This window comes from Phascolarctos cinereus, unplaced genomic scaffold (assembly GCF_003287225.1).
Source record: "Phascolarctos cinereus isolate Bilbo 61053 unplaced genomic scaffold, phaCin_HiC Scaffold_2;HRSCAF=192, whole genome shotgun sequence".
Classification (NCBI taxonomy): domain Eukaryota; kingdom Metazoa; phylum Chordata; class Mammalia; order Diprotodontia; family Phascolarctidae; genus Phascolarctos; species Phascolarctos cinereus.
In genome coordinates, this window is record NW_027555625.1 from 412,010,220 (window position 1) to 412,035,713 (window position 25,494).

Sequence of the window (25,494 nt, forward strand, 5' to 3'; positions counted from 1 at the left end):
CCTTGATAATTTCTTGAAAGATGATGTCTAGGCTCTTTTTTTGATCATGGCTTTCAGATAGTCCAATAATTTTTAAATTCTCTCTCCTGGATCTATTTTCCAGGTCAGCTGTTTTTCCAATGAGATATTTCACATTGTTTTCTAATTTTTCATTCTTTTGGATTTGTTTTACAGTGTCTTATTTCTCATAAAGTCACTATCTTCCAATTGCTCTATTCTAAATTTTTAAGGAAGTATTTTCTTCAGTAATCTTTTGGACTTCCTTTTCCATTTGGCCAATTTTTCTTTTTAGGGCATTTTTCTCCTCATTGGCTTTTTGGACCTCTTTTGCCATTTGGGTTAGGCTATTTTTTAAGGTGTTATTTTCTTCAGTATTTTTTTGGGTCTCCTTTAGCAAGCTGTTCAGTTGTTTTTCATGATTTTCTTGCATCACTCTCATTTCTCTTCCCAGTTTTTCCTCTACTTCCCTTACTTACTTCTCAAAATCCCTTTTGAGGTCTTCCAAGGCCTGGGACTGATTCATATTTTTCTTGGAGGCTTTGGATGTAGGAGCTTTGACTTTGTTGTCTTCTTCTGGTTGTATATTTTGATCTTCTTTTCCACCAAAGTAAGATAATATAGTCTGATTCTTTTTGCACTGCTTGCTCATGATCCCAGCCAATTACTTGAGTTTTAAACTCTTTGTTGAGGTACGAATCTGCTTCCACTGTGGAGAATGTACTGTGCCAAGCTTCGGGGGGGGGTTGTACAGCTGTTTTCAGAGATACTTGTAGGGACCTGTAAATTTTCAGTTCTTCCAAGGTGGTATGATAAGGGGTGAGGTGTTTACTCCTTTCCTGGCCTGCGACTACAGGTATTCCTTTCTGTCCTGTAACTGTGAGGAGGGGTTCCTCTCCACAATCAGTACAAGCTCCACCAAGCCAGGGTTCCTCCTCACCCCAGCACCGCCACCCAGAACTGTGGCCCAGATCCAAGCATGGGCAAAGCAAGAGATTCCTGCCTCAGCACTGGCAAAGGGATCCCTGCAATCCCTCTCTGATCAGCCACTGGATTCCCCCTCAGTCTGTGGGCTGGAAGCTCGGGAAGCAGCTGCCCCCCCAGCGCCACGCTCTTGGGGAACCCTGCCTTCTTTTCTCTGAAACAGACTTTTCCCACTGACCTTCTAAGTTGTCTTTGGCATTGGTGGATTGAGGAGTCTAGAAACCTCCACAGCTGCCCGTGATTCAGTCCTCTGAGGCCTGCTCCAGGTTCTCTGTGGCCTGCGCGCCCACTCTGCACTGCGCTGGGCTCCTAGCCCAGCGCAATACACCTTTCTGATCAATCATCCAGGTTGTTTTGGGCTTGAAATTTGTTTCACTCTGTCTTTTTGTGGATTCTGCTGCTTCAGAATTTGTTAGAGCCATTTTTTATGAGTATCTGGAGGGGTTTGGAGGAGAGCTCAAGCAAGTCACTGCTTTCACTCTGCCGTCTTGGCTCCGCCTCCCCAGATTCTTTATATACGTTTTGTAGGCAAGGCTGATCCAATTTAGAAAAAAAAATCTGTTAGACTTTATCCAAATGTACTCCACTTCATTTTTTTTTAATTTTTTGCTTTTAGGCAATTGTGGTTAAGGGACTTGCCCAGGGTCACACAGCTAGTAAGTGTCAAGTGTTTGGTCTGAGGCCAAATTTGAACTCAGGTCCTCCGGACTTCAGGGCCCAGGTGCTCTATCCACTGCCCCACCTAGCTGCCCCTCGTACTCCACTTTAACTATAGCCCTACCTACTCACCCAAGGAACTAGATATGCATGATTCTGCTAGCTAAGGCAATATACAGTGATGCCTCACACATCTGTAGCTTTAAGGTTTACAAAAGGGCTTCCTCACAACTCTTGGAGTCTGGTAATGAAAATATTATCACCCCTAGAGCTCTTAGTAGGGCAGAGTGATAGGGACTCTGATGCAGAGTAGAGATATACTCAAATACCCAAAAATTTGTCCCTCGGTAGGAAAATAGGTGGTACAGTGGATTGAGCCGCTTAGCCTGGGGTCGGGAAGATTCATCTTCTTGAGTTCAAATCTGGCTTCAGACACTTACCAGCTGTATGTGACCCTGGGCAAGTCGCTTACCCTTGTTTGCCTCAGTTTCCTCATCTGTAAAATAGGTTGGAGAAGGAAATGGCAAACCACTCCAGTAGCTTTGCCAAGAAAACCCCAAATGGGGTCACACCTACAGGAAACTACTCAACAGAAGCAACAACAAAGGGAAATTGAAAGGCTAATGAAGAGGCTTGCATTCCTTTAAGGAAGATCTGAGTTGAATTTGGCGGTGGGGAAAGGGTGGATCTGTGACTAGGGGAAGCTGATGGTGTGCAACGGAGAGATATTCAAGTGTCTAAAGAGATTTCTTGGACCAAGGGGTAAAGCAGAAGCCATAATTCAGGCGACTGCCTAGCCGAAAGGTGGGGAGGAAGACTTGACACTAGGCTTTTCTTCTCCTTTTAGTTTTGTGTCCTCCCTCCTCAAACTCTCCCTCAGAGATTGAACATGAGGTCCAATTTTGCAGGAAAGAGTAGGGCACTCTTTGGAGCTCCAGGATCTGTAGGGAACGTCTCAAATCAAGAAGTATCTATTAAGCCCCTACTATGAAGGCACTGTGCTAAGAGATGGTTAGGCTGCCCTGAGAGAGATTGTAGATTGGATGATCTCAAAGGTCTCTCTCTTCTAGACCTAAGTCATCTACGATCCTCTAAGTTACCATGAATACAACCACACAACGAAGCGAGGGTTCTAGTCCCCCTGACTGCACTCGTAGTAATGGAAGGAGGGCTGCATCTGAACTCAGGTTCTCCTGGGCTCAAATCCCAGATCTACACTTACCACCTACGTGACCTTGGCCAAATGACTTAACCTTTTTGGCCCAGGATTCCCTCCCACCGTAAAACGGGCGCTGCTGGACCGGGGTGGGGGGTGGCCACCCTGGGGCCCGGGCGTGGGCTCGGGAGCCGGAGCGCGCAGGCGCGAGCGGGCGGGGGGCCGAGTGGCGGGCGCGAGGCTGCGGGGCTGGCACGAGCTTCTCTTCCGGGAGCGGTGGAGGCTGGAGGCTGTGGCCGCGCTGGAGCTCGCGGTGAGTGCGCCCCGGGCCGGGGCGGGCAAAGCCCGAGGGAGCGGCAGGAGGGCGGCCCCGGGGCCGGGCCCACTCTGTGGCCAGCCAGAGTTCCGGGGCTCGCCGCTTCAGCCCGGCTGCCTCTGACGGACCCCAGCGGTGGCCCCGGAGCTCGCGTGGGGCGGGAGGGGACGGCTCCGGGCCGGAGCCCCTCCTCCGCCGGGATACTGGGTCGTCCGGCTCCCCTCTCCGGCTCCGACGCGTCTTCCGCTGGATTCTGGGGAGTCAGGGAACGGCCGGACAGAGCCTGGCCCTACGTGGGCATCCAAGATGGCTGCCGCCCTGGGGTCCCCGCGCGGCCGCCTGGAGGGGACCGCGCGAGGCGTTGCTAGGCGATGGACCCCGGGGGAGTGCCCTGGGCCCGCGAGCTCCGGAGCTCGGAGGTCAGCGCGCCGCAGCCCTTCAGTTCGCGGCTGAAGCCGAGGGATTCCCGAGCGTCCGCTGTGTGGACCCGCAGAGGCAAGCGACTGTGCTCGGGTCGCCCTGTTGTACGGGGCAGGGTTCGAATGGGAGCCCGAGGCTGACAGCTGAGGGACGCGACCCTCGGGACCCAGGCTGTCCAGTAAAGCGGGGACTACTCCTGTCGCAGGGGGGTGGGGGTGGGAAAGTATTTTTTAAGCCGTATGGTGTTATATGACAGTCAGCGGGTCCTTCATCTTGCTTCGAGTTCGGTTAACAGAGACATATGTACTTCCTGCCGGGTTTGGGCTGGGGCAGAGTGTGCAGCGAGAAACAAGGGACTTCTCTTTCCCTAAACAGAAGTTCTTCATGGCGAATTTGTGTTTTACTCGTTTGAGAAGTGTATTTCAATATGATTGTTTTCCTTGGTAATGCTAGGTATTTTATTTTATATATTTAACGAGATTATTCTAAGAAGGGGGATAAAAAAAAAAGAGGTGAGAAACCTGCCCTAAAGGAATTTCAGATTCAGAAGTGCTCGAGCTGGAAGGCAAAACCACTTCATTTTACACAGAACCGAAGCCCAGAGAAGCTTGGTCAGAGTTACACAGCAAGTTTATTGTAGAGCCTAGAGTAGAGACCGCGGTCTCCTCATGAAAGACTGAGAGCTCTTTCCGCTGTGTTTCCCTGCCCCTGCTAAGTAGCCAGCTAGATGAACAAGAACAAAATATTTAATATCTCTGTGCCTCAGTGTCTCCAGCTATAAAATGAGGACTGGAATATCTTATGCCCTGTTTCCCTTCTGGTTCTAACATTCTATAATTCAAGAGTCGTACTGCGTGCTGTGCTTGTGAGTCTTCCAGAAATTCAGAAAGAGTAATGTTCCCCTGCACTGGTGTAGCTGGAGAAGGTCTTGTAAAGGCATTGTAGGTCAATAAAAGCATAGGAAGTTTTGGAACATCCTCTTTGTTTTACCCTTCATGGGGATAGCTGTGAAATGCACGTGTTAAAATGTGTCAGCTGGGACCTCTTACTTTAATCCTTACAAAGAATTCGATGATCTGTATGGTCCCTTTTAGCCCTGAAATCCTTTGATCCTAAATTAGTCCTGTGGAAGCTGTAGAGACTGGATTGTTTCTGCAAGGCCAAGAACTAATTAGTTTTTGGAAGAATTCACTTAACCACCTACTGTAAAGTCTGGTGTCTCAGGTTATGGGATAGTATCTCTGTTCTTATGGTCAGACATCAGTAAATATTGACCTAATTTCGAATGAGATCCAATTCATCCCAGGATTTTAAAGTAGCAGTAAACAGTAATCACTTTTTCTTTTTTAATGGAGAAGTTTTACTGACCATCCATGAGTTGGAATGTGTTAAATGTGCTCCTATTGTGTAAGGGGCAAATGGGTTGTTTTAAGTCCTTTCCAGCTCTATACCTTTTATAATTTTTCAGTAGAACGACTATTAAATAGCTATAGTAGTGACAGTAACAATATATTACAGAAATATTGAAACAGAAGTAACTACAAAACTCTGATATTATAGAACCATAAAATGCCCTTCCATGACTTGGCACAAAGTAACAGAATGCATAGGTATGGGGTCTACATACACTGAGTTTAAATGTTACAAATCCCTTTTCTCTAAAGATATGGTACGATATTTTGAAATGAGTTGATTTTTCCTTCCATGGTATTTTGCTCCTTTTTATTGTGGTTTTAGTTAAATCCCACAAACATTTATTAACTTCCTAGTATATGTGAGTCCTGATGCTACACCCTTTATAACCCAAAGGAAGGTAGATGTAAGACTGTCCCAGCTTTCAGAGAGCTCAAAATCTCATAGACAGATGTGAAAGGCATGTATACAAATAAGTATAATACAAGTGAAAATAAGGAAAAAGCAGAGGAAAGATCCAAGCAAACATTTAGGAGAGATTTGCAGAGGGTGAGAACATTCCTCTGGAAAAGTTGACAAAAGTCTTTGTGGAAAAAGAAAGATGAGAGAGTTCATTAAAAAGATGTTCCAGGCTTGGGAGACAGCATGAGCAAAGGGATGAGGTCTTGTGAAGAGACAGAATAGCACAATTTGTCAGGTATTTAGAGTACTGAGTAGAATGCTTCAGAGAGGCAGTGTGGGATAGTGGGTAGAGAATTGCCTAGAATCAGGAAGAACTGGATTCGAATGCTTCCTTTTTCATATTGGTTATGCAGTTCTGGCCAAGTTACTTCACACTGTGGTGCCACAGACTACTATAAAAGGACAGAATGTTGACGACCTGCTGATCTGCATTTGGTAGGCAGAGTTTTGTTTTTTTTCCTCCCCACACCAATGACACTTGGTATTATTTTTATTCTTTTTTTATTTGTTTTTTCTTTTTTGCTTTTTTTTGGTGAGGCAGTCGGAGCTAAGTGACTTGCCCAGGGTCACACAGGTAGTACGTGTCTAGTGTCTGAGGCTGGATTTGAACTAAGGTCCTCCTGACTTCTAGACCAGTTTTATCTACTGTGCCACCTAGCTGCTCCTATTGTCTTATTTGTAGTGCTTAGCATATAGTGGGCATTAGAGTTTTACAGTAAGATAAAGCTAGGTGATTATTTTGTTGGTAGTTCAAAGGACAAAATAGGGAGGAATATGAGTTGTAATACCAGTAGCTACTATAGTCTAGAAGACTAGAGGACTTAAATGTGGATGCACATAGGATCATAGGTTTCAAACTCAGGACTTTAAAGGTCAAGCCCAACCCTTTTGTTTTATAGATGAAAAAGTTGAGTCCCAGAGAGATTATCACCCTATGTGACACAGTAAGTGAAGAAGCCAATATTTGCACCTAGTTCCTCTGACTCTTAAAGTCCAGCTTAATTTCCCCTGTACCTTGGTTTCAGTGAGATTGGGGAGGAGGGGAATAACATGAAAGATTGAGGAGCCTATCTTATCAAATAACTGGAAGGGTGAGGGGTGTGTCAAAAATGATTCTTCTGACTCTCGTTTTATTGTCCTCACTCAGCATGCTCTTCTCTGGGCTTACTCCACGCAGGTATAACATCTAATCCAGATAGTGATATGAGTTATCTAGCAGCCTCTGGATCATTCTCCTTCCTTTCTCAAGGAATTCAGTACTTGGCTTATGGTCCTGCTGTTTCTGGCAGGAATTCAACATACATGTTGGTGTTCTCTCAAACACCAGTTTCTCAAATTATTCAGCTCCCATCACCTTTTTCTTGTCTCCACTTTAGAGATGGTTATACACATGATCTTGCCATCGCCTCCTAACTGTTCCATTTTCTTTTATTTTCTTTTTAACATTCTTTTCTTTTTAAATTTTGAATTTGAGATTTTCTCCCTCCCTCCCTCATCTACCACCTACTGAGAAGGCAAATAATATGATAACAATTATATACAACTGAAATCATGCAAAAACATTTTCAGATTAGTTGTATTGTGAAAAAAAGGCAAAAAATAAAGAAAGCAAGAAAAGTATACTTTCAGTGGGCGTTCAGAGTTTATAAGTTCTCTCTCTGGAGGTAGATGGCATTTTTTCATCATGAGTCATTTGGAACTCTTTTGTATCATTGTATTGATCAGAGTAGCCAAGCCTTTCACAGTTGATCATCATTACAGCATTGCTGTTACTGTGCACAATGATCTGCTTCTACTCACTTCACTTCAATTCATATAGGTCTTGACATTTTTTTCCCCTGAAACCATCCCCCTCATCAGTTCTTATAGCACAATAATACTCCATCACAATCATATGCCACAACTTGTTCAGCCATTCCCCAATTGATGAGCATCCCCTTGATTTCTAATTCTTTGCTACCAAAGAAAAAGAAAAAAAAGCTGCTATAAATATTTTTACACACTTTTCCTTTTTCTTCTATCTCGTTGGGGTGCAGACCTAGTGGAGGGATTGATGGATCAAAGGGTATGAATATTTTGATAGCTCTGTGGGTATGGTTTCAGATTGTTCTGCAGAAGGGTTAGACCAGTTCACTATTCTACGACCAATTCATTAATGTACCAATTTTCCTTCATACCCTCAAGCATTTGACATTTCTGATAGGTATGAAGTGATATCTCAGAGTTATTTTAATTTGCCTTTCTTTAATCAGTAGTGATCTAGAGCATTTTTTTCCAAAGGATTAGATAGCTTTGATTTCTTCTGAAAACTGACTATATTTATATCCTTTGGCCATTTATCAGTTGGAGAATGCTCTTATTTTTTTATAGATTTGACTCAGTTCCCTATATATTTGAGAAATGAGGCCTTTGTCAGAGAAATTTGCTGTAAAATTTTTTGATAACTATTTAATTGTCTATTAGTAGAATGCAGTTTTTGTTGTTTGTTTTTATTTGCTTTGTTTTGGTTTTCATGGAAATGGAACACTGGGAGCCAAGATGGTGGAATAAAGGCTGGGACCCAGCTCAATTCTACCAATATTCCCCTCCAAAAAACTTTAAAATAGTGCCTCAAGTCAAATTTTGAAGGCCGAGGAGCTAACAAAAGGTCAGGGGAGACATTTTTGCAGCTTAAGATAATTTAGGAGGTTCATGAGAAAGGTCTATAACACTGGGTTTTCATGGCACTGCTCTGTCGTGGTTTTTCTGTCAGATTGGTCTCCTTTGCTGGATCATCATCCCCAATAAATCCTTTAACTGTGGGTATACACAGGACTCTTATCCTGAACCTCCTTATGTTCTCCAAACATTTCTGTCTTGGGAATCTGATCTATTCATGTGGGCTTACTTATCTATGCTGTTGATTACCAGATCTATCTATCCAACCCTAATCTCTTTCCTGAGTTTTAAATATGCATCACCAAATACCTAGGGGACATTTTGAAATGGATGTCTTGGGCATCTAAAATTCAGCTCCAAAGTCCAAAACTCATTGTATTCAGTTTTTCCCTTAAACCTGCTCCTTTTTTGAATTTCCCTATTTTTGTCAAGGTTAGGGCTACCATCCGTGCAGTGATCCATATTAAACTGTACTATCATTTTCAACTCAGATAGTCCATTAGTTTGCCAGATTTTGATATTCCAACCTGTGCTTTTATCTTTGGGTCCCCAACTCCATCCAGCACACATATGCTTAATAAATAATTGTTAATGGGTTCTTTTGACTCTGAAGTTTTGAGCCAGGGTGACTAGAAAAATGGCATCATAGAAATAGAAAAGTTAGGTATTAAAATGGATTTAGTTCGGGACATAACATCTTTAAGATGCCATCAGGACCTTAAAATCCTGGAGATAGTAGGCAATTAAAAATAAGGGACTGGAGTTCTAAGAGAAGATTGGAAGTGCGTTTGAGAGCTAGCATTCTGGCTAGAACAGGAGTGAGGAACCTGCAGTCTTGAGGCCACATGTGGCCTTCTAGGTCCTTGAGTGTGGCCTTTCGACTGAGTCCAAATTTTATAGAACAAATCCTTTTATTAAGAGGATTTGTTCTGTGAAGTTTGGATTCAGTCAAAGGGCCACCCTTGAGGACCTAGAGGGCCACAAGTGGCCTTGAGGCTGGAGGTTCCCCACCCCTGGTCTAAAACCATTCTTTTAACATGAAAAATGTATGCAGTTTTAATATGGAAAAGTTATAATTTGAGACCTCAGATAAAATGCGTTTTGCTATTCAGTGATTAGGTGCAGAGCCCATTTAATTTTGTCACTAAAATGTATGCTTTTAACCCTGTGTGACCACAAAAAGCCCTTTTAGTTATCTTTTCTGTTAGTATACTCCATCTAACTAATTATGAATGGAATCACATGAAGTCTAGAATCTCAGAGCTGAAAGGGACTTAAGAGATCATTTTTGAGAGGAGCAAGTTGGAGACCATGGAGGAAAAGCAAATTTTTAATGATGGATTGCATATGTTTATCTTAGTTATGGTAGTAAAAATAAGTTTAAAGTTGAACAAGTATATGATTATGATGAGTCTGTAAGTTTAGAGAATGTTTTCCAGATTCTGATAAAGTTTACTAAGGCGGCATGGCATAGCGAATAAGGGACTGGTCTCAGCATCAGGAAGACCTGAGTTTAAGGGACCCTTCAATAAATGCATCAAAGGTCCTGTGACCCTGAATGAATCATTTAACTCCTCTAGGAAACTCTCTAGAACTTAAGTTGCAGAGAAAGTGCCACTCTGCTCAGGGAGAGGTAATTTCTCCTGGGGAGCTCCCCATACTGATGAATGCATAGATCTAGTTGTTGTTGTTTTTTTACTTTAAGTTTAATTTTTATTTAAAATATTTTTCTTGTCACTTAACACAAAATGGAACATTTTACAAAGATACAATTTTTGATGAAACTTTTAATAGAAAAATGTTAAATTTTGCCATAATTATATTGTCTTCATTGAGAAAACACCTTTCAGTTGGCTTTACTGAAGATTTGAAATGTCTCTTTACCTATTTCACAGAATCAAAGAATGTGAGAACTGGAATGGACCATAAAGATCATCTGGTCCAATTCCCTCACTTTACAGATGAGGAAACTGAGGCCCAGAGAAGTGAAGGGACTTGCTCAAGGTCACAGAGCTAGTAAGTGCCAGAATTCTAAGTCCAGTGTTCTTTCCACTATACCATACTTAATCCTCATTATGCCATTCCTCTACCCCCAAAAGGCCCTAATGATAAAGACTGTGATACTCTTCCACATGGGGCGCTTCAAAACAAGTTGATATCTTTACCTCTTTGGGTTCTATAAATTTAATTGGAAAGTCAGCACAATTCAGTGAACCATTGAAACAGTGGGCAGAAACAGTACTAAGTTAAAGATTTTCTTAGGCTTTTCATACACAAGTCATTTATGAAGGATACTAAACATTAACCTGATTCAAACCGTCTTAAACTGGAAGATATCTTAGTACCTAGAATATAGAACATTTTAGATGTAAGGATCATAGAATGTAGGATGTTAGCTTTGGAAGAGACTTTAGGACATAGAATTTAAAAGCTTGAAGATACTTCAGAAACAACCTAAGTGTAGCCCCTTCATTCTGTTGAAGAATTTTCCTCAGAGAGGGGAAAAGACTTTTTCAGGGTCAAATTCTAGTCTTTGACGTTGTTAGGAATTGAAACCCAAGGTATTCTAACTAATGCCGTGTTCTTTCTATCATGCCAGCTAAAGTTAGATTTGTAGCTTATGAAGGAATTATTCTCTTTCTTAGAGTTGGAATGTTTTTAAGACTCCAATAAAAATATAATAGTAAGTTAACACAATCCTCAAGGTTCATAAAATGGAAGCCATTTGTACTTCAGTCAAAGAACAAGCATTTATTAATTGCCTAGTATATGCTAAGTACTGTGTGAGATGCTAGGGATACAAAAACAAAAGGGAAACAGTTCCTGTTCTCAGGGAGCCCCCATCCTCAGTAATAAAAACTTATTGAATAAAGTTCGGGACCATCCATGACCACTCCATAAAAGCTACTATTAGTGTTGATCTTTTGTATATTAGCTTTTACACCTTTTTATAGCTTATTCTTGGAGTTCTGCATTTTATATTCATTTAGGAGGGAAATCTTAAACCTCAGTAAAGTAGAAAACATTTGTGACCCTGACATACTCCCCTGTTTGTAAGGGAAGATTGTCTTGCCTGAATGGGCAGTGAATGGACCAGAGTTCATGCACGTTGTTGTTTTTGTTGCTAATGTTAGAGCTGGAAAGAGATCTTAAAACATAGAATGTCAGTGCTGGAAGAGATCTTAGAAGCTATCTAATACAAAAATTCTCTGTGTGCCATATAGAATGATGCTGTTGCTAACCCAGCATCATTGGGACATGTTTGGTATCGGCTGTGACAATTGATGTGCAATAATTTAAGTACAGCCACAATTCTTCTTCTGCCTCACTTGAAAGGGTAGTTATATGGAAAGTATTTTGCAAAACTTTAAGCACTATATAAATATGAGCTGTTATTCTTCTTGTGAATATTAGCACATATATGTAAGATAGCTAGTCGGTGCTGAGTAGAGAATAAAGCCGTTGAACAAAACATCATGACCTTGGCACCTGAAAAATTTTGGTGGGAATGTTATCTTACCCAGTCCTTATATCTCCCTCACACAAACTACAGTGATTTTTAAAGGATAAATTCACAGAGCAGGAACTTTCTGCATAATGGTTGTTAAATGAATGAATGATTTTGAAGTGTTTTGAATGGACATGAATGAATGGAATGTTTTATTGTTTTACAATCCTAATTTATACAAGGTCTACACTAAATATAAAAACATCCCTCTGGTTAATCCATTTGTTTCAAAAGGTTTATTAAATAGAAATCTTATATACTGTATTTGAATTGTAGATTTCAAATGAATGAGGTCTGATATAGCAAATTTTTTATTCATTAGAATAATCGATATAAAGTTATGTTACAGAGCACTAGAATATCTTGCCAAAACTATTGAAATCAAATATCTGATGCTAATAAGGTAAGACATAAGTTAGTTATCCACCTCTTTAATAGTATAAAAATATTTTCTTTGCCTTTTTAAGCAAAGTACTTACCATGTATCAGTTTGTCCAATGATAGTTCTATATTTGCCTTATGTGTAGAATATTTTCCCAACTAGAGATGAATCTGGTAATTTAAATTTGTTAACTCCCTTCAATTCCTACACCAATATCCTTGGCTAATTTTGGCTTGAAATATTTATCAAAACTTATTCATATTTTCATCTTTATTTGTTGTTTAATGCTTTTGAGGGGAATCTACATTAAAATATTGCCTCTCTCCAAATTTTTGTGGCATTTATTTGAAAAAGCCACTCAATGCTTAGCAAGTCTGCTAAGGGCTAACTTCCTCCCATTTCTGAATTAGAAATAATTGGAATTCTGCTTGCAAGTTTTAGTTATTAAATAAGCATATGCAGTCTGTAAGGTGCATCTTTTTTTTTCCCCCAGAAAGGCTATTTAAACACAGTATATGGTATTGGTCTAAGAGAAAGCTAACTTGACTTGTATTGCTTTTGTCAGTTATATTACTGCTAACTAGTATAAGTGAAAACGTAATCTGCTTGTAGTGATATTAAAGTGACATTGCATCTAATCAGATGAATGTTGTTACTTTGCCACAGTGGTTCTCAACCAAATGTAGAGAGCCTGTAAAAATCATGGAGGGGGAAAAACCAACTCAGTGCTAGTAAACATTTATTGAGTGCTTTTTATAGACCAAGGACTGTTACACAACAGAGTAGAGTTGAGGGAAAGAAAATTTATAAGCATATTGGTGACTCTTCTATTGAAAAGAGTCTATAATTAAAACATGTGAGTCATAGTTAATAATTAAGCTTTATCCTATTTGGAATGATCTGGGTTTTATAAGAATAGAATGTATATTTATATTAATTTTTTTTCAGATTTAGAAAAACCACATTGTTAGTACGATTTACATTTTTTCCTAATGCCTTAATAGTCTTTAGAACATTTAAAATCATTATTTTAATATGATTCTCTAAAAAGCATATCTGTACATTCTTGAACTAGAACATGTTATAAAATTGTCTCTACTGTACTTAATCCTTCTTCTTTCTAGAACCATAGGACCTTAGTTCTCATTTATCTAGTTTATGAGTAATCCAGGACCCTTGCTTCATGAAATTTCTATTTTTCAACCTGGTTCATTTTACAATTTAAATACCTTCATTAGATAATGTAGGGTGGGATGGGGAGACAGGAGATATAACCTGTGAGAGTTTTGCTACTTATAAACAGTTTGGGTAATGCCATTGGTAAAGTTTGAAATTAATGGCTAGGATTATTTTAAGAATCTGTGTACCATATTTCATTTATTTGTTCTCCCTTTCTTCATGATCTGATAGCAAAGGATTTCCTTTTATTTTGACTAATTCACATTCTGCTCTAGAAGTTAGAACCCAGTTTTCCCCTCAAATTAAATACTCTCCTGGTAATAAAATTAAGTACATAAGGAAAACTTAACTTTTTCACTAAATTATGCATCTTAATTCACAGCAGTAATACTGTCCTTAGCTTAGTACTAGTGAAACTTTAGGTACCAGAAGGAATAGTGTTTAGTGGGTTTGAAGAACATGGTTTGTAATCAATCCATTGGCTTTAGGCTAGACCTTGTCTTACTTCACTTGATTTGGGGTTGGCAATGGAATTAAAGGGGCCGATTACTTTAAAAATACTTGTACCTTGCAAAGTAAAAATAATAAATTGTTAAAAATAAATGCTTCCTGACTTCTTTTTGTAGTTCTAGTACAACATAGATCCTAACATATAGAAGGTGTTTAATTGTTGAATTAAGTCTTTTATAGTCCTGTGAAGAAAAGGTGATTGATATATGAAGGTAGAGCATAATTTTAATATGAACCAAAGAAACTAAATCTAAGCATACTCTATATGTAAGAATTGTATTAATATCATTGATTCTGTTTGGTATGATTTTCAAGACACATAGAAAATAGGGAACTCGGTGACAAGCTGTATATCTGTCATCCAAGGACCAGTTTCTTTGAGTTCATCACCAGAAGGTTGGCCATCAGGTAATGATTTTTTACAGCTAAGGCATCTTAATCCAGTGTTATCTAAAGAAGTGGTCACTAAACTTTGACTGTTTCCCTATCAATAAAATAATTTTTGAGCACTCATCCCTTAAGTCTTCTCAAGGCCCAGCTTTAACAGTAAAACTACTTTTCCTGTTCCCCCAGGTACTAGAGCTTCCCTCTAAATTGTCTTGTATCTGTTTCGTATATATTGTATATGCATATATATGTATACATTGTCTCACAATCTACTAGCATTTATTAAGCTCCTACTATGTGGCATACACTGTACTAAATGCTGGGTATACAGAGAAAGGTTAAAAAAAACCAGTCACTGCTTTCAGAGAGCTCACAGAGTTCTCACAGAGGGAGACAACATCCGAACAATTATGTTTCCAAGATATATACAAGTTAAGTTGGGGGTAGTGTCAAAAGGAAGACACTGAGATTAAGTAGGAATGGCAAAAGTTTCTTGCAAAAGGAAGTTAGGGATCCTGAGAGTCAGAGGTGAAGAGGAACAATGTTCCAGACATTAGGGATAGTCAGTGTAAACACTCAATCGGGAGGTTTAGTTTTATGTGGGAGAAACAGTAAGGAGGCCAATGTCATTGGATCATAGAATATTTAGAGCAAAGTAAAGTGTAAGAAGACTGGAAAGGAAAGAAGGGGCCGGGTTATGAAGGGCTTTGAAAGCCGCAGAGAGCATTTTATATTTGATCCTGGAAGTGATAGGGAGCTACTAAAGTTTACTGAAGGGAGTAGGGGCAGCAGCTGACAGTCAGACCTGTACTTCAGGAAGCTTAATTTGACTGCTGAGTAGAGAAAGGATGGATGAGTGGGAGGGACTTGTGTCAGGGATATCAACCAATAGATTATAGCAGTAGTCCAGGTGTAAGGTTATGAGGGCCTTTGCACTAGGGTAATGGCCATATCAGAGAAGAGAAGGGAGAGTATGCAAGTGATGTTGAGAAGGCAGATTTGGGGAGAGGAAGTGAGAAAGTGAGGAGTTAAGGATAATACTTAGGATGGGAGCCTGGTGACTAGGAAAATGGTATTTATCCTTTACAGTAATTGAGAACTTAGGAAGAGAGGTAGGTTTGGAAGGGAGGATAATGAGTTCAGTTTTGAACATGTTGAACTGAAAATATCCAGAGGACATTCAGTTCAAGATGTCACATAAGCAGTAGAAATTGGGAAGCTGCAGGTCAGGAAAAGTGAGGGCTGAATAGAGATATTTCAGGATATAGATGATATTTGAGTCATAGGAAGTGAGATGACCATTGCAAATAGTAGAAAAGGAGACAGCCCAGGACAGAGCCTTGAGTGACATCCACAATTAACAGGTATGTCCTGGATGAAGATCCAGCAAAGGAGACAGAGAAGGAATGGTCAGACAGGTAGGAGAAGAATTGAGGGATGAAAAGATTAGAGGTAACAGTATGGATGAAGAATAGAGTTGAGAGTTCAAGGTAGAGATAGAAGTAGAGATGGGACAACAACAGTTTGTGATTAATTAAAGAATTTTCAGAGATCTTGAACATGGAAGTGGGATACTTATGGGTGATGGCAACATCAATGGCAAAATGATATTCAGGATCATGGATATGACTATGTGTATCTTAGGTTTGGTTAGGGAGTAGGTCTTTGGAACTGAGTAAGTTAAGGAACTGAGAGGTTATGGTGTTTGAAAGAGTACCACCTCCTTCCTCCCCCCCCCATACACACAGAGGTATACACATGTATACACACATATATACATACATACAAACATACATGTGTGTGTTAAAGTATAGGAGGGCAGGAGTTTGGGAGGAGAGAGACTGAGCCAAGCAGTGAACTCATTGAGGAAAAATTAAGAGTGCCCTGGAGATCTGTAAATAAAAGCTATCAGAACTTTTATTGGGTAGTAGATATGAACTGAATGAACCTCAAAGGAGGAGAATTTACCAAGTGATGGTGGGAGAAAAAGAGTGTGGTAGTGGCTATAGGGACTAAGGAGTAGTAGAAATCTGCCCCTTGGCCAGTGAGTGAAAGTGCCATCAGTGCTAGAAAGAGTGGCAGAGAAGCAGGTCTTAGTGAATTGAAGATTATGGAAGAAATGAGAAAGTAAAATGTTTAAGGTGAAAGCAAGTTTGTTACCTATGAAGGAGACATTCTAAAAAACACATTGGAAGAGGTGAGTAGCTTTAGAGTGGGACATTGTTGGAAGAAATGAAGGGGGTTGGGAATAAGGGATCCATCTATAGGAGTCTGTTAATCATTGAAGTATGAATTTTCAGGTAGGTTATCTTCCTTAGGACTTTAAGGGCTTAAGTTAGAAAGGGTGGGTGGTGGGGTGGGAGTACTGAGGAGTACAGTGGAATGGCTGGTGCAGAATGGCTATGGGCTCTGAAAGAAAGATCAGATTTACCATATATTTGCCAGCTGTAAATTGAGAAGTGCCTAAATAGTGAAACATTTAAAGCTCAATTCTTTCAGTAGAAATGAAAGTTTTTGAAATGATAAGGGTAACTATACAGGCAAAGGAATTTTTCTTCCTCCTATATATTAGTACTACTTCTGAAAAGTGCTGGCAGTGTTCTTAATAGCCTCAGCTTTATAATCCCCAAGTGGAATATGATTGATAAGCATTGGCAGAGGTGAAGATATTAGTGTAGAACAGCTGCAATTAAGCTACATAGGTCAAAAGACTTACACCTGTTTTAGGATTGCTCTATTTTTCTACTTTCCCTGCTTGCTAATATTGCACTTAAGAAAACTGCTGGTTATTCCTCCTTCTGGCCAGGCATAAGCACACCAGAATGATGCAGAACCTAATATTAAACCCAAATATGTGAGTTTACATCAAAGAATATAGTTAAATGGTTTGTCAGTGGACAGTTTTCAGTTGGATTACCAGGTGCCACTTAAAACTCTTCTGCTTCCTGTTTTAGATTGTAAGCTCCTATGAGGCAGTAACTTTTGTCTTATTTGCTTGTAGAGAGCCCAGCATCTTGCATAGCATCATGAAAATACTAGAAGGATAAGTGATTTTGGAGGTCAAACGTCAGTGACTTAGAAGAGACCTAAGGAAGCTGCCTGAGCCCATATAGTGGTTAAGTGCTTGCAATGATTCCTGCCTCCAAGCATAATACTCTCTCCAATGTGCCATACAGTATGCATACAAGGACAGTTATTTGTTGATGATTTATGACAGATTTGGAACAGATGTGTGTATCTTTCATTCTGAAGTATAACACTACTGTATCTTTTTTTTCTTATTGTAATAGAACGTGGGAAGACAAAATAAAGTACTACAGTGTTATTCAAGAATTTTGTGAATTCCTTGGCATCATACTTTGGGCTGTAAGTCTTTAAGGTCCTTTCTCTTTTTTATATTCTTCAGTATAGGAGTTTCCCTTTTTCCTTCTCTGTGTGTGTGTGTGTGTGTGTGTGTGAGTGTGAGAGAGAGAGAGAGAGAGAGAGAGAGAGAGAGAGAGAGAGAGAGAGAGTGAGAGAGTAATTCACTTGGCTTACCAAGTCAAGGAACTCTTATGGCCTATCTTACCAACACCCTTACAGATTGCGAGCATATTTGGATCAAATTGATGATCTCTGTCCTAATCACGGCAAGCTTAATCTTGATTTGTAGATTATTGCAGAAGTCTTATATATAAACTTGTACAAAATTATCTAATAATACTAGGCTACCAAACATTTTTTGATTAAAATATAATACAGTGCTAATTTGACATTGTGTTTTGTAATCTTAATGATTTATGACTATTCTTAAAAATTGTTTTCAGCTGCTTAAAGCTCTGTTCTTTCGGATATGATAGATAATTCATGCCTTTGTACTTCAAGGTTTACATGATTATATCTGTTTCTAAACATGAACGATGAAAATGCTATGCTACTATAAATACAAATGTTCATGGGTTGGAAGGTGGTTTGGAGAACTTGTTAGAAACAATTGAATTTCATAGACATCCAAACTCCCATTTAAGATTTTGACTGTTTAACCTTCTGCACATCTTTAGGTGGAACATTAGTAAATTTTACTGTTTCTAGCTATAATGATTTTCATAACTAGCAAGGGTACGTAACTACTTGAATCTATCTACTGTCTTTTTAAGTTTAGAAACAATGTTAATTTTAGATACTGAAATGGCCTCTTTTAATTTCATATAGAGCAATGTCAGCTGAATTACCATTAAATATTAATATCAAGGAACCACGATGGGATCAAAGCACTTTTATTGGAAGAGCCAGTCATTTTTTTACTGTAACTGACCCACGAAATATTTTGTTAACTAATGAACAACTAGAAAATGCAAGACAAATTGTTCATGATTACAGGTAACATTTATAGCTTTAATGTTTTCTGACTTGATCACATTTATGTAAAAAACAATTATAGTTAAATCTTATCTCAAGAATTCATCTGTTTTTGCCATCCATATCTCTTGGGTTTCATGTTAATCATCTAAGAGTCTTATTCAGCCACTCTCTTTAAACATTTTATGAGTGTTGTCTGATGAAAGAAGTACCTGGTATGGGAGCTGGGGCAGGAAGAGTCATCCTTGACCTCAAGGAGCTTGTCATCTCTAAGGGGTAAGACACCTATGCAAATAATTAGTATTAATTTATAAAAGCATATGAGAAGCCACTTAAAAAGCCATCAAAAATAATTATTGTACCTTATATACCAACGTGAATTGCAGAGAATAGTTACAAAACTTCTACAAAGATCTTTTAAGATCCTTTAAATTAAATCAACATAAACTTCAGTACTCAGTGATTTTATTGCAAATGTGAGAATAGATATGGATTGCAAAAATTATATTGGAAAATATATACTTTAAGAAAAAAGGAATGATAGAGCCCAAAGTCTCATAGACTACATAGAAATCTAATGCCAATGTGTCATGTGTACTTCTTTGGAGAAAAAAGAAAAACTGGAAAGCACTGGATGTGATGACTGCCAAATCATATCAAAAAATGTGATTACTAGTGACTAATATTAAGTTAATAACATGTTCTTCTTGATGTGTTTTTTTTTATTTGTTTGTTTTGCAATTTGTTTTAGAAAAGGAATTATAACCCCTGGGCTTACAGAAAATGAATTATGGAGAGCAAAGTATGTTTATGATTCAGCTTTTCATCCTGACACTGGTGAAAAGATGATTTTGATAGGAAGAATGTCAGCTCAGGTTCCCATGAACATGACAATCACAGGCTGTATGATGACTTTTTATAGGTAAGTTATAGAGTACTCAGTCACCCAGTTAAGTTTGATACAAACCATATTGATAAAATATAATTGAAACTGAAATATTACTTTTTTAATGTGTATTTAGTGTTCCTTTTTCTATAACTACTGCACTAGAAGAATCCTTTTTACTACTGAATCTCATTTAATGAAGAGGGATAGAATTTGATCTAATCCTATTTATAAAGGAAAAGTTGGAGAGGAAGAAAAAGAAAAGTCTACCAGAAAATCATCATTTTCACAATTTTTTTCCCATAGTTACATAAAGGCAAAATAAACTTGTAAGATGTCTTTGGCTTTCTGGGTCTACAAATGGATCAATAAAACTCTGAAATTCTGAAAATATGAATTTTAGTAGCTTAAAGCATTGATTCCCTAATCAAATGTAAATACCCCTAGAGGAGTAACACTTTTAAATCTTAGTGTGAGTGTTTTGCTAGGCCCTTAACTAAAATCTGGTTTTGATTGGAAAGAAGATAGCCTAAATAAGCATTGGAGGCTTGAGGAGACAAAGGAACACAGAAGGGAGAACCAAAATATCCAAAGATAAGCTTTATAATTGTGCCTCTGGCCAACCCCACTAATTTATAAGTCTACAGTAAGTATTTACATCACCTTTTTAGTGTGCTGTTTTTTTCAGGGTTCTTGGTTCCTTAGCTTTTTATTTTTTTGTAAGAAGTATTGAATTTTTTATGTTCTCTTTCTCCTTCCCCTCTTTCTCCTCCCTTCTCTCCTTCCTCATACCCTCAGAACTACCCCTGCAGTACTTTTCTGGCAGTGGATTAACCAGTCCTTCAATGCTGTTGTGAATTATACAAATAGGAGTGGTGATGCCCCTATCTCTGTTAGGTAAGAATATGTAATCTATTGCAATAAATACTAGTTTTTAAGTTGCTACCTAAAAATTACCTAATCTGTGTATCAGTTTGCTATCTGAATTATTTTAAAAGAACCCTTTTACACTGTTAGATTTTTCAGAATATCTTTCTAGCATAATATTAAATAAAAGGTGTCTGCAGAATTAGCTCCCCCTTTTATGTCAAAATAGTTTGTCAACATGTGTTCACAGATTCGTTGTTGTTGTTCAGTCATTTCAGTTGTATCCAACTCTTCATGACCCCATTTGAGGTTTTTTTGGCAAAGATACTGGAGTGGTTTGCCAGTTCCTTTTCCAGTTCATTTTATAGATGAGGAAAGTGACAATCAAATTAAAATTCCTGAAGTACAGGTCTGACTGTCAGCTGCTGCCCCTACTCCCTTCAGTAAACTTTAGTAGCTCCCTATCACCTACAGGATCAAATATAAAATTCTCTCTGTGGCTTTCAAAGCCTTTCATAATCTGGCTTCTTCTTCCCTTTCCATTCTTCTTACACTTTACTCTGCTCTAAATAGTCTACCCTCCATCTTGCTCTCTCTCTCTCTCTTTTTTTTTGGTGAGGCAATCTGGGTTAAGTGACTTGCCCAGGGTCACACAACTAGTAAGTGTCAAGTGTCTTGAGGCCAGATTTGAACTCGGGTCCTCCTGACTCCAAGGCCTGAGCTCTATCCACTATGCCACCTGGCTGCCTGAATCTTGCTCTTTCTTAATCTCAGTCTTCTTCTACCTTTTCTCCTCTTCCTACTTCTTCCCCGATTCCCTTTCTCTTCTGTTTATATATTACATACATGCATATATGTATGAATATATGCATCAATGCATAGGTTAAAACTGCACTAAGACTTGGAATACTCTGCAGATATGTCTCTACCCCTTCTTTCCCCAGAGCTTCACTCCTTTATCACTAATTGCCTAATAGATATTTAAAACGAGAGATCCTGAAAACATTTTACATTCAATATGTCCAATATAGAATTACTTATATTTCCCTTCAGACTCTCTAAACTTTCCCATTTCTGTTCAAGGCACCACGATCTTTCTAGTCTCTTTGAATTATAAATCTCAGCATTTTCCTTCACTCCTTACTTTTCCTCTCAAATATCAAATCAGATGCCAAATCTTGACATTCTATCATCACATCTCTTTTCCACTCATGAAGCTACTACCATAATTTGGCACCTCACTACCTCTTGATCAGATTGTTAGAAATAACAATTTCCAGGTTTTCAGGGGAAGTCTCAAGTCATGCCCTACTCCAGTCCAGCTTATAAACTCCTGCCAAAGTAATTTTCCTTAAGTACATATATGAACATGTAACTCCCTCACTGGATAAACTCCAGTGGCTTCCTATTGATTCTAAGGTAAATTGTAAACTCCCCTGTTAACTCGTTCTTTACAACCTGGCCCCTACCTGTCTTTCTAGTCTTATTGTATATCACTCCCCCTCCTGTATTCCATGATTCCGCCAACGTGACTGTGTCTCCCTGTTCCTCATACATGGCTAATCTGTCTGTGTACCGTTATGCTTGGAAGTCATTTGCTCCTTTTCCTCTGCCTCATGGAGTTCCTCTCCTCCTTGAAGACAGCAGCTCAAGCACCATCTACTTCAAGAACCCTTTCCTGATTTTCCCCAACTGTTAGTGCCGCCCCTTCCAAACTACCTTGCATTTAATTACTTTTTCTTTAATTTTATTTGTTTACTCTATAGTTTCTGTATATTTTTATATATGTACTTGTCTTCCCCCATTAGAACATGAAGTCCTTGCCCTAAGGATTGTTTCATTCTTTGCCCTTGTATCCCCAGTGCCTGGCACATAGAAGGCACTTAACAAATTTTAGTTGATTGATATTTGAGGAGGATATAGCGTGACAAGCATATAGCGAGTTCTGTGTTATTGACTTGGATTCTGTTTACTCTTTTTGTCCATAATTGTTGGCTAAAGTATTGCAATACTTTTTATTACCTGAGTGTGACATATGTGTTCTTCTTTACAGCCAGTTGGGGACAGCATATGTATCTGCCACCACCGGTGCTGTAATAACCGCACTGGGACTTAATGCACTAACCAAGGTATTTTTTATTTTTCCACAGTTAAACTTTTTGGCATCTTTTCTTTCCCATCTAATTCTGTAACTTTTCCCCAGGCCTTTTTCCTCCAGTATTCCTTCTTGCTGTAATCAATGCCTAATGCCTACTGGACCTATCTCTTCTATTATGATGCCAAACAAGTAGATTTGAGAATAATTTAAAGGTCTTAATTAAATATGTATATGCATATTTTCATCATATATATATATATATATATATATATATTTGTGTATGTGTGTTTGTGTGTGTGTATGCATATGCCAAGTATATAAAAGTATCATTACATGAAACAATGTTGAAAACTAAAGCTTGACCTTTTGTGCTCTCCTGAAAGCATGTATAATAGAATATAAAATAATTATGATCTCTTCTAACATATGTCACCATTCCTGAGCTCATCCTGCCTATATTCATCTTGTATTTTATCTTTATGTCACAGTATACACTTCCATTGTGTCTACTGCCTTTTGACATCCCATATCCTTCACTGCCTAGCATTCTATCCCATTTCCTCCATGAGGATTTTCCTGACACAGAACAAAACCGGAAGTGGTGTCAGTCTCTGGCTATATAACTGCCACAAGCAGAAATAAATATAGCCGGAGAATAGGGAAAATGTTCAGAAAGTGTTGCCAAGGACACATCTCTTGTTAACTCTGTGATACAAAGTCACCATCAACTATCCTGTCAGTGTTCTCTCTGCCCCTAGTTCTTGGACAGCACAGTCTGATGCAAAGGATTTCCCCAGGGACAGAGCATAGAAGATCATAGGCACATAGAAAATCATACTTGAATGCCAAAGTATTTGAGTCACGCTGCTCTACCATAAAGTATTTACCTGATTCTTCTTGCCTTCCTTCCTAGACAGACAGTTCTGCAACCACAATATAGTGTATGTAGGCATTAGAGTATGATAACTTTTAAGTCTAGTGGCTCTGCCTTCCTGCCTCATAACTTAACCCTATTGCTTCCTCAATTGTGGTAATAGTACTCTATTCTTCCTCAGACCTTTTTTTTTATTTAGCATTTATACATGCATTTATATCCTTTCTATATTTTATACTGTATATTCATTTTACTATCCATACTAGCTTTTAAGCTCCATTAGGCCAGGAACAGCACAAGGACAGGAACTATTTTGGTTTTTTTTGTCTGCATCTTCTTTAGCCTAGAATGGGTCCTTCTACATAGTAGAGAAATAATAAATGTTTAGTGAGCTAAATTGAATTTAATTTATGGGATTATAATTTTAAATAGTTTTTTTTATGGAGAAATATAGTATTCATTCAATATTACAGAGGTATTAAAATGATTTTGAAATTTTCTTTTCTTTTAGCATGTCTCACCCCTTATAGGACGTTTGGTTCCTTTTGCTGCTGTAGCTGCTGCTAATTGCATTAATATTCCATTAATGAGACAAAGGTAAGATTATTATACTCTTTTGAAATAGAAATATCCCTTCTGAATCTGAGCTTGTGTTAGGTAGTAGGCACGATCTCTTAATAAAAAGTTTTGGTGCCCTTATGTTTTTTTTTAAGGTATTTTGAGACATACATTTAGTTATGTGAGACATTAGATCTAGACAAAAAAAGTCTGCTGCCCAAAACCATTAAAAAAATTCCTGTTTTAGGCTTAAAGTAATATTAATTTATATCTTTGGAAGTATTTTTTTAGAACTGGCAAAAGTTAAAGGAGAAGAAAGAACAAGAAAAGGCATTTTGGATCATATTACAAGCACCAGGGTAAAAGTGGGATTTAGAACTTTAGTGTTAGTAGCTGTTAATGGAGCATGTTGTATCCGCTAGTACTATATAAGTTTTTGTACCGGTATGGAAAAGATTAAGTCATCGTAATCCAGCATATTATCTCTTTTGAGAAACTATGGGTTACATTTTGCTCCTGAGCAAAGATTTTTTTTTATTGCACTTGTGATTTCATTGGTATAGGTATTCAGTGAGGAAACTCCCTTTACCAAAGGAGATTGGAAACTGTTTTACAGTGTGGAGCCTTAGAGGATTTCCTGGGGCACTGAGATGTTAAAGGACTCACCCAATGTGACCCAGCCAACATGTGACCAACTCTCAAGTCAGCTCTCCATCTACTACCCCAATACCTGCCTCTAAGGTGTTATCTTAGGTTTTTCTATAAGATGTCATCTTGGCCTTAAAGTGGCATGTTATTGATTAAATTCTTTTTGGTGCAATGTAACAGTTTAAAAATGATGTACTTTTATAATATTTTTCTGTCACACCAAAAACAAAATTTGTAATGTTTTGAAAAAAATAATCGGTATTTAGGTCTTAAAAGGATTGTGTGTTTACTGAATATAATATTAATTTTAGTCCATAAGATGGAAAGGTATATGTAACCTTTTTTTTAATCGTTTTTCTACAGGGAGCTCAAAGCTGGTATTCCTGTTACAGATGAAAATGGAAACCGACTAGGTGAATCAGTTAATGCTGCACAACAAGCCATCGCACAGGTGGTAGTCTCGAGAATTCTTATGGCAGCACCTGGCATGGGTTTGTACACTTCATTAGATAACTTAATCCTTTTTTTTTTGAGGCAAGGGGGAGATTAGATTTAAAAAATAACCATTAATAGAAATATCTAAATTTTAGGGAAAGGATTAAGTCCTACCAATGAATTATTTGACTCAAGTGGAATCCCAAGGATTATGGCCTAAACCAGGTCTCTTAAAACAATTTATTAAAGGTTTCTAAAACTACCCTGTTTTAGCCTTGGACTAGGAATCCATTTACCTAGAAATGAGCCTCTGCTCTGATTATAAATCATTTGGAGGTCTGTCAGTCCACATTGAAAGCCTTCCCAGGGTATAGCTAGAGGATAGCTGAAACAAAATGCCATCACAGAGTAGAATTCATGAATGGCTAGTCCAGTGACACTGGAAAGTTTTTCTCCTTCCTATCCTAGAGAAAATTAATTTTTTTTTAAATTTTTAAAAATTTATTTTGATTTATCAACAGTCTTTTCCATAACCTTTTGATTTTTAAATTTTTCTCCCTGTCCCTCCCCACCTCCCTCCCCAAGAGAGCACACAATCTGATATAGGCTATACATATACATTCCTATTAAACATATTTTCACTAAGAATTAGAACCAATATTAGGAATCACAAGAAAGAGGAAAGAAAAAAAAAGAGCAAGTAGTATGCTTCTATCTGCATTCAAACTCCATAGTTCTTTCTTTGGATGTGGATAGCATTG

At 38.4% G+C, this 25,494-nt stretch overlaps 1 protein-coding gene across 5 annotated transcripts in view; it reads left to right on the forward strand.

The window, feature by feature from the left end:
• Positions 1-3,007: 3,007 nt before the first annotated feature.
• Positions 3,008-25,494, forward strand: part of SFXN1 (sideroflexin 1) — a 37,216-nt gene continuing 14,729 nt past the window's right edge. Inside the window, exons 1-10 of one of the 5 annotated variants that reach the window (XM_020969121.2) lie at positions 3,008-3,107; positions 9,959-10,079; positions 13,958-14,050; positions 17,320-17,395; positions 18,221-18,388; positions 19,119-19,289; positions 20,052-20,150; positions 22,174-22,249; positions 23,604-23,689; positions 24,662-24,789. In XM_020969121.2, coding sequence (XP_020824780.1) covers positions 18,225-18,388; positions 19,119-19,289; positions 20,052-20,150; positions 22,174-22,249; positions 23,604-23,689; positions 24,662-24,789 — 724 coding nt within the window. In that variant the 5' untranslated portion in view covers positions 3,008-3,107; positions 9,959-10,079; positions 13,958-14,050; positions 17,320-17,395; positions 18,221-18,224. Of the gene's footprint in view, positions 3,108-9,958; positions 10,080-13,957; positions 14,051-17,030; positions 17,205-17,319; positions 17,396-18,220; positions 18,389-19,118; positions 19,290-20,051; positions 20,151-22,173; positions 22,250-23,603; positions 23,690-24,661; positions 24,790-25,494 lie in introns of all 5 variants that reach the window. The other 4 variants (XM_020969123.2, XM_020969124.2, XM_078150556.1 and 1 more) reach the window with 4 other exon arrangements.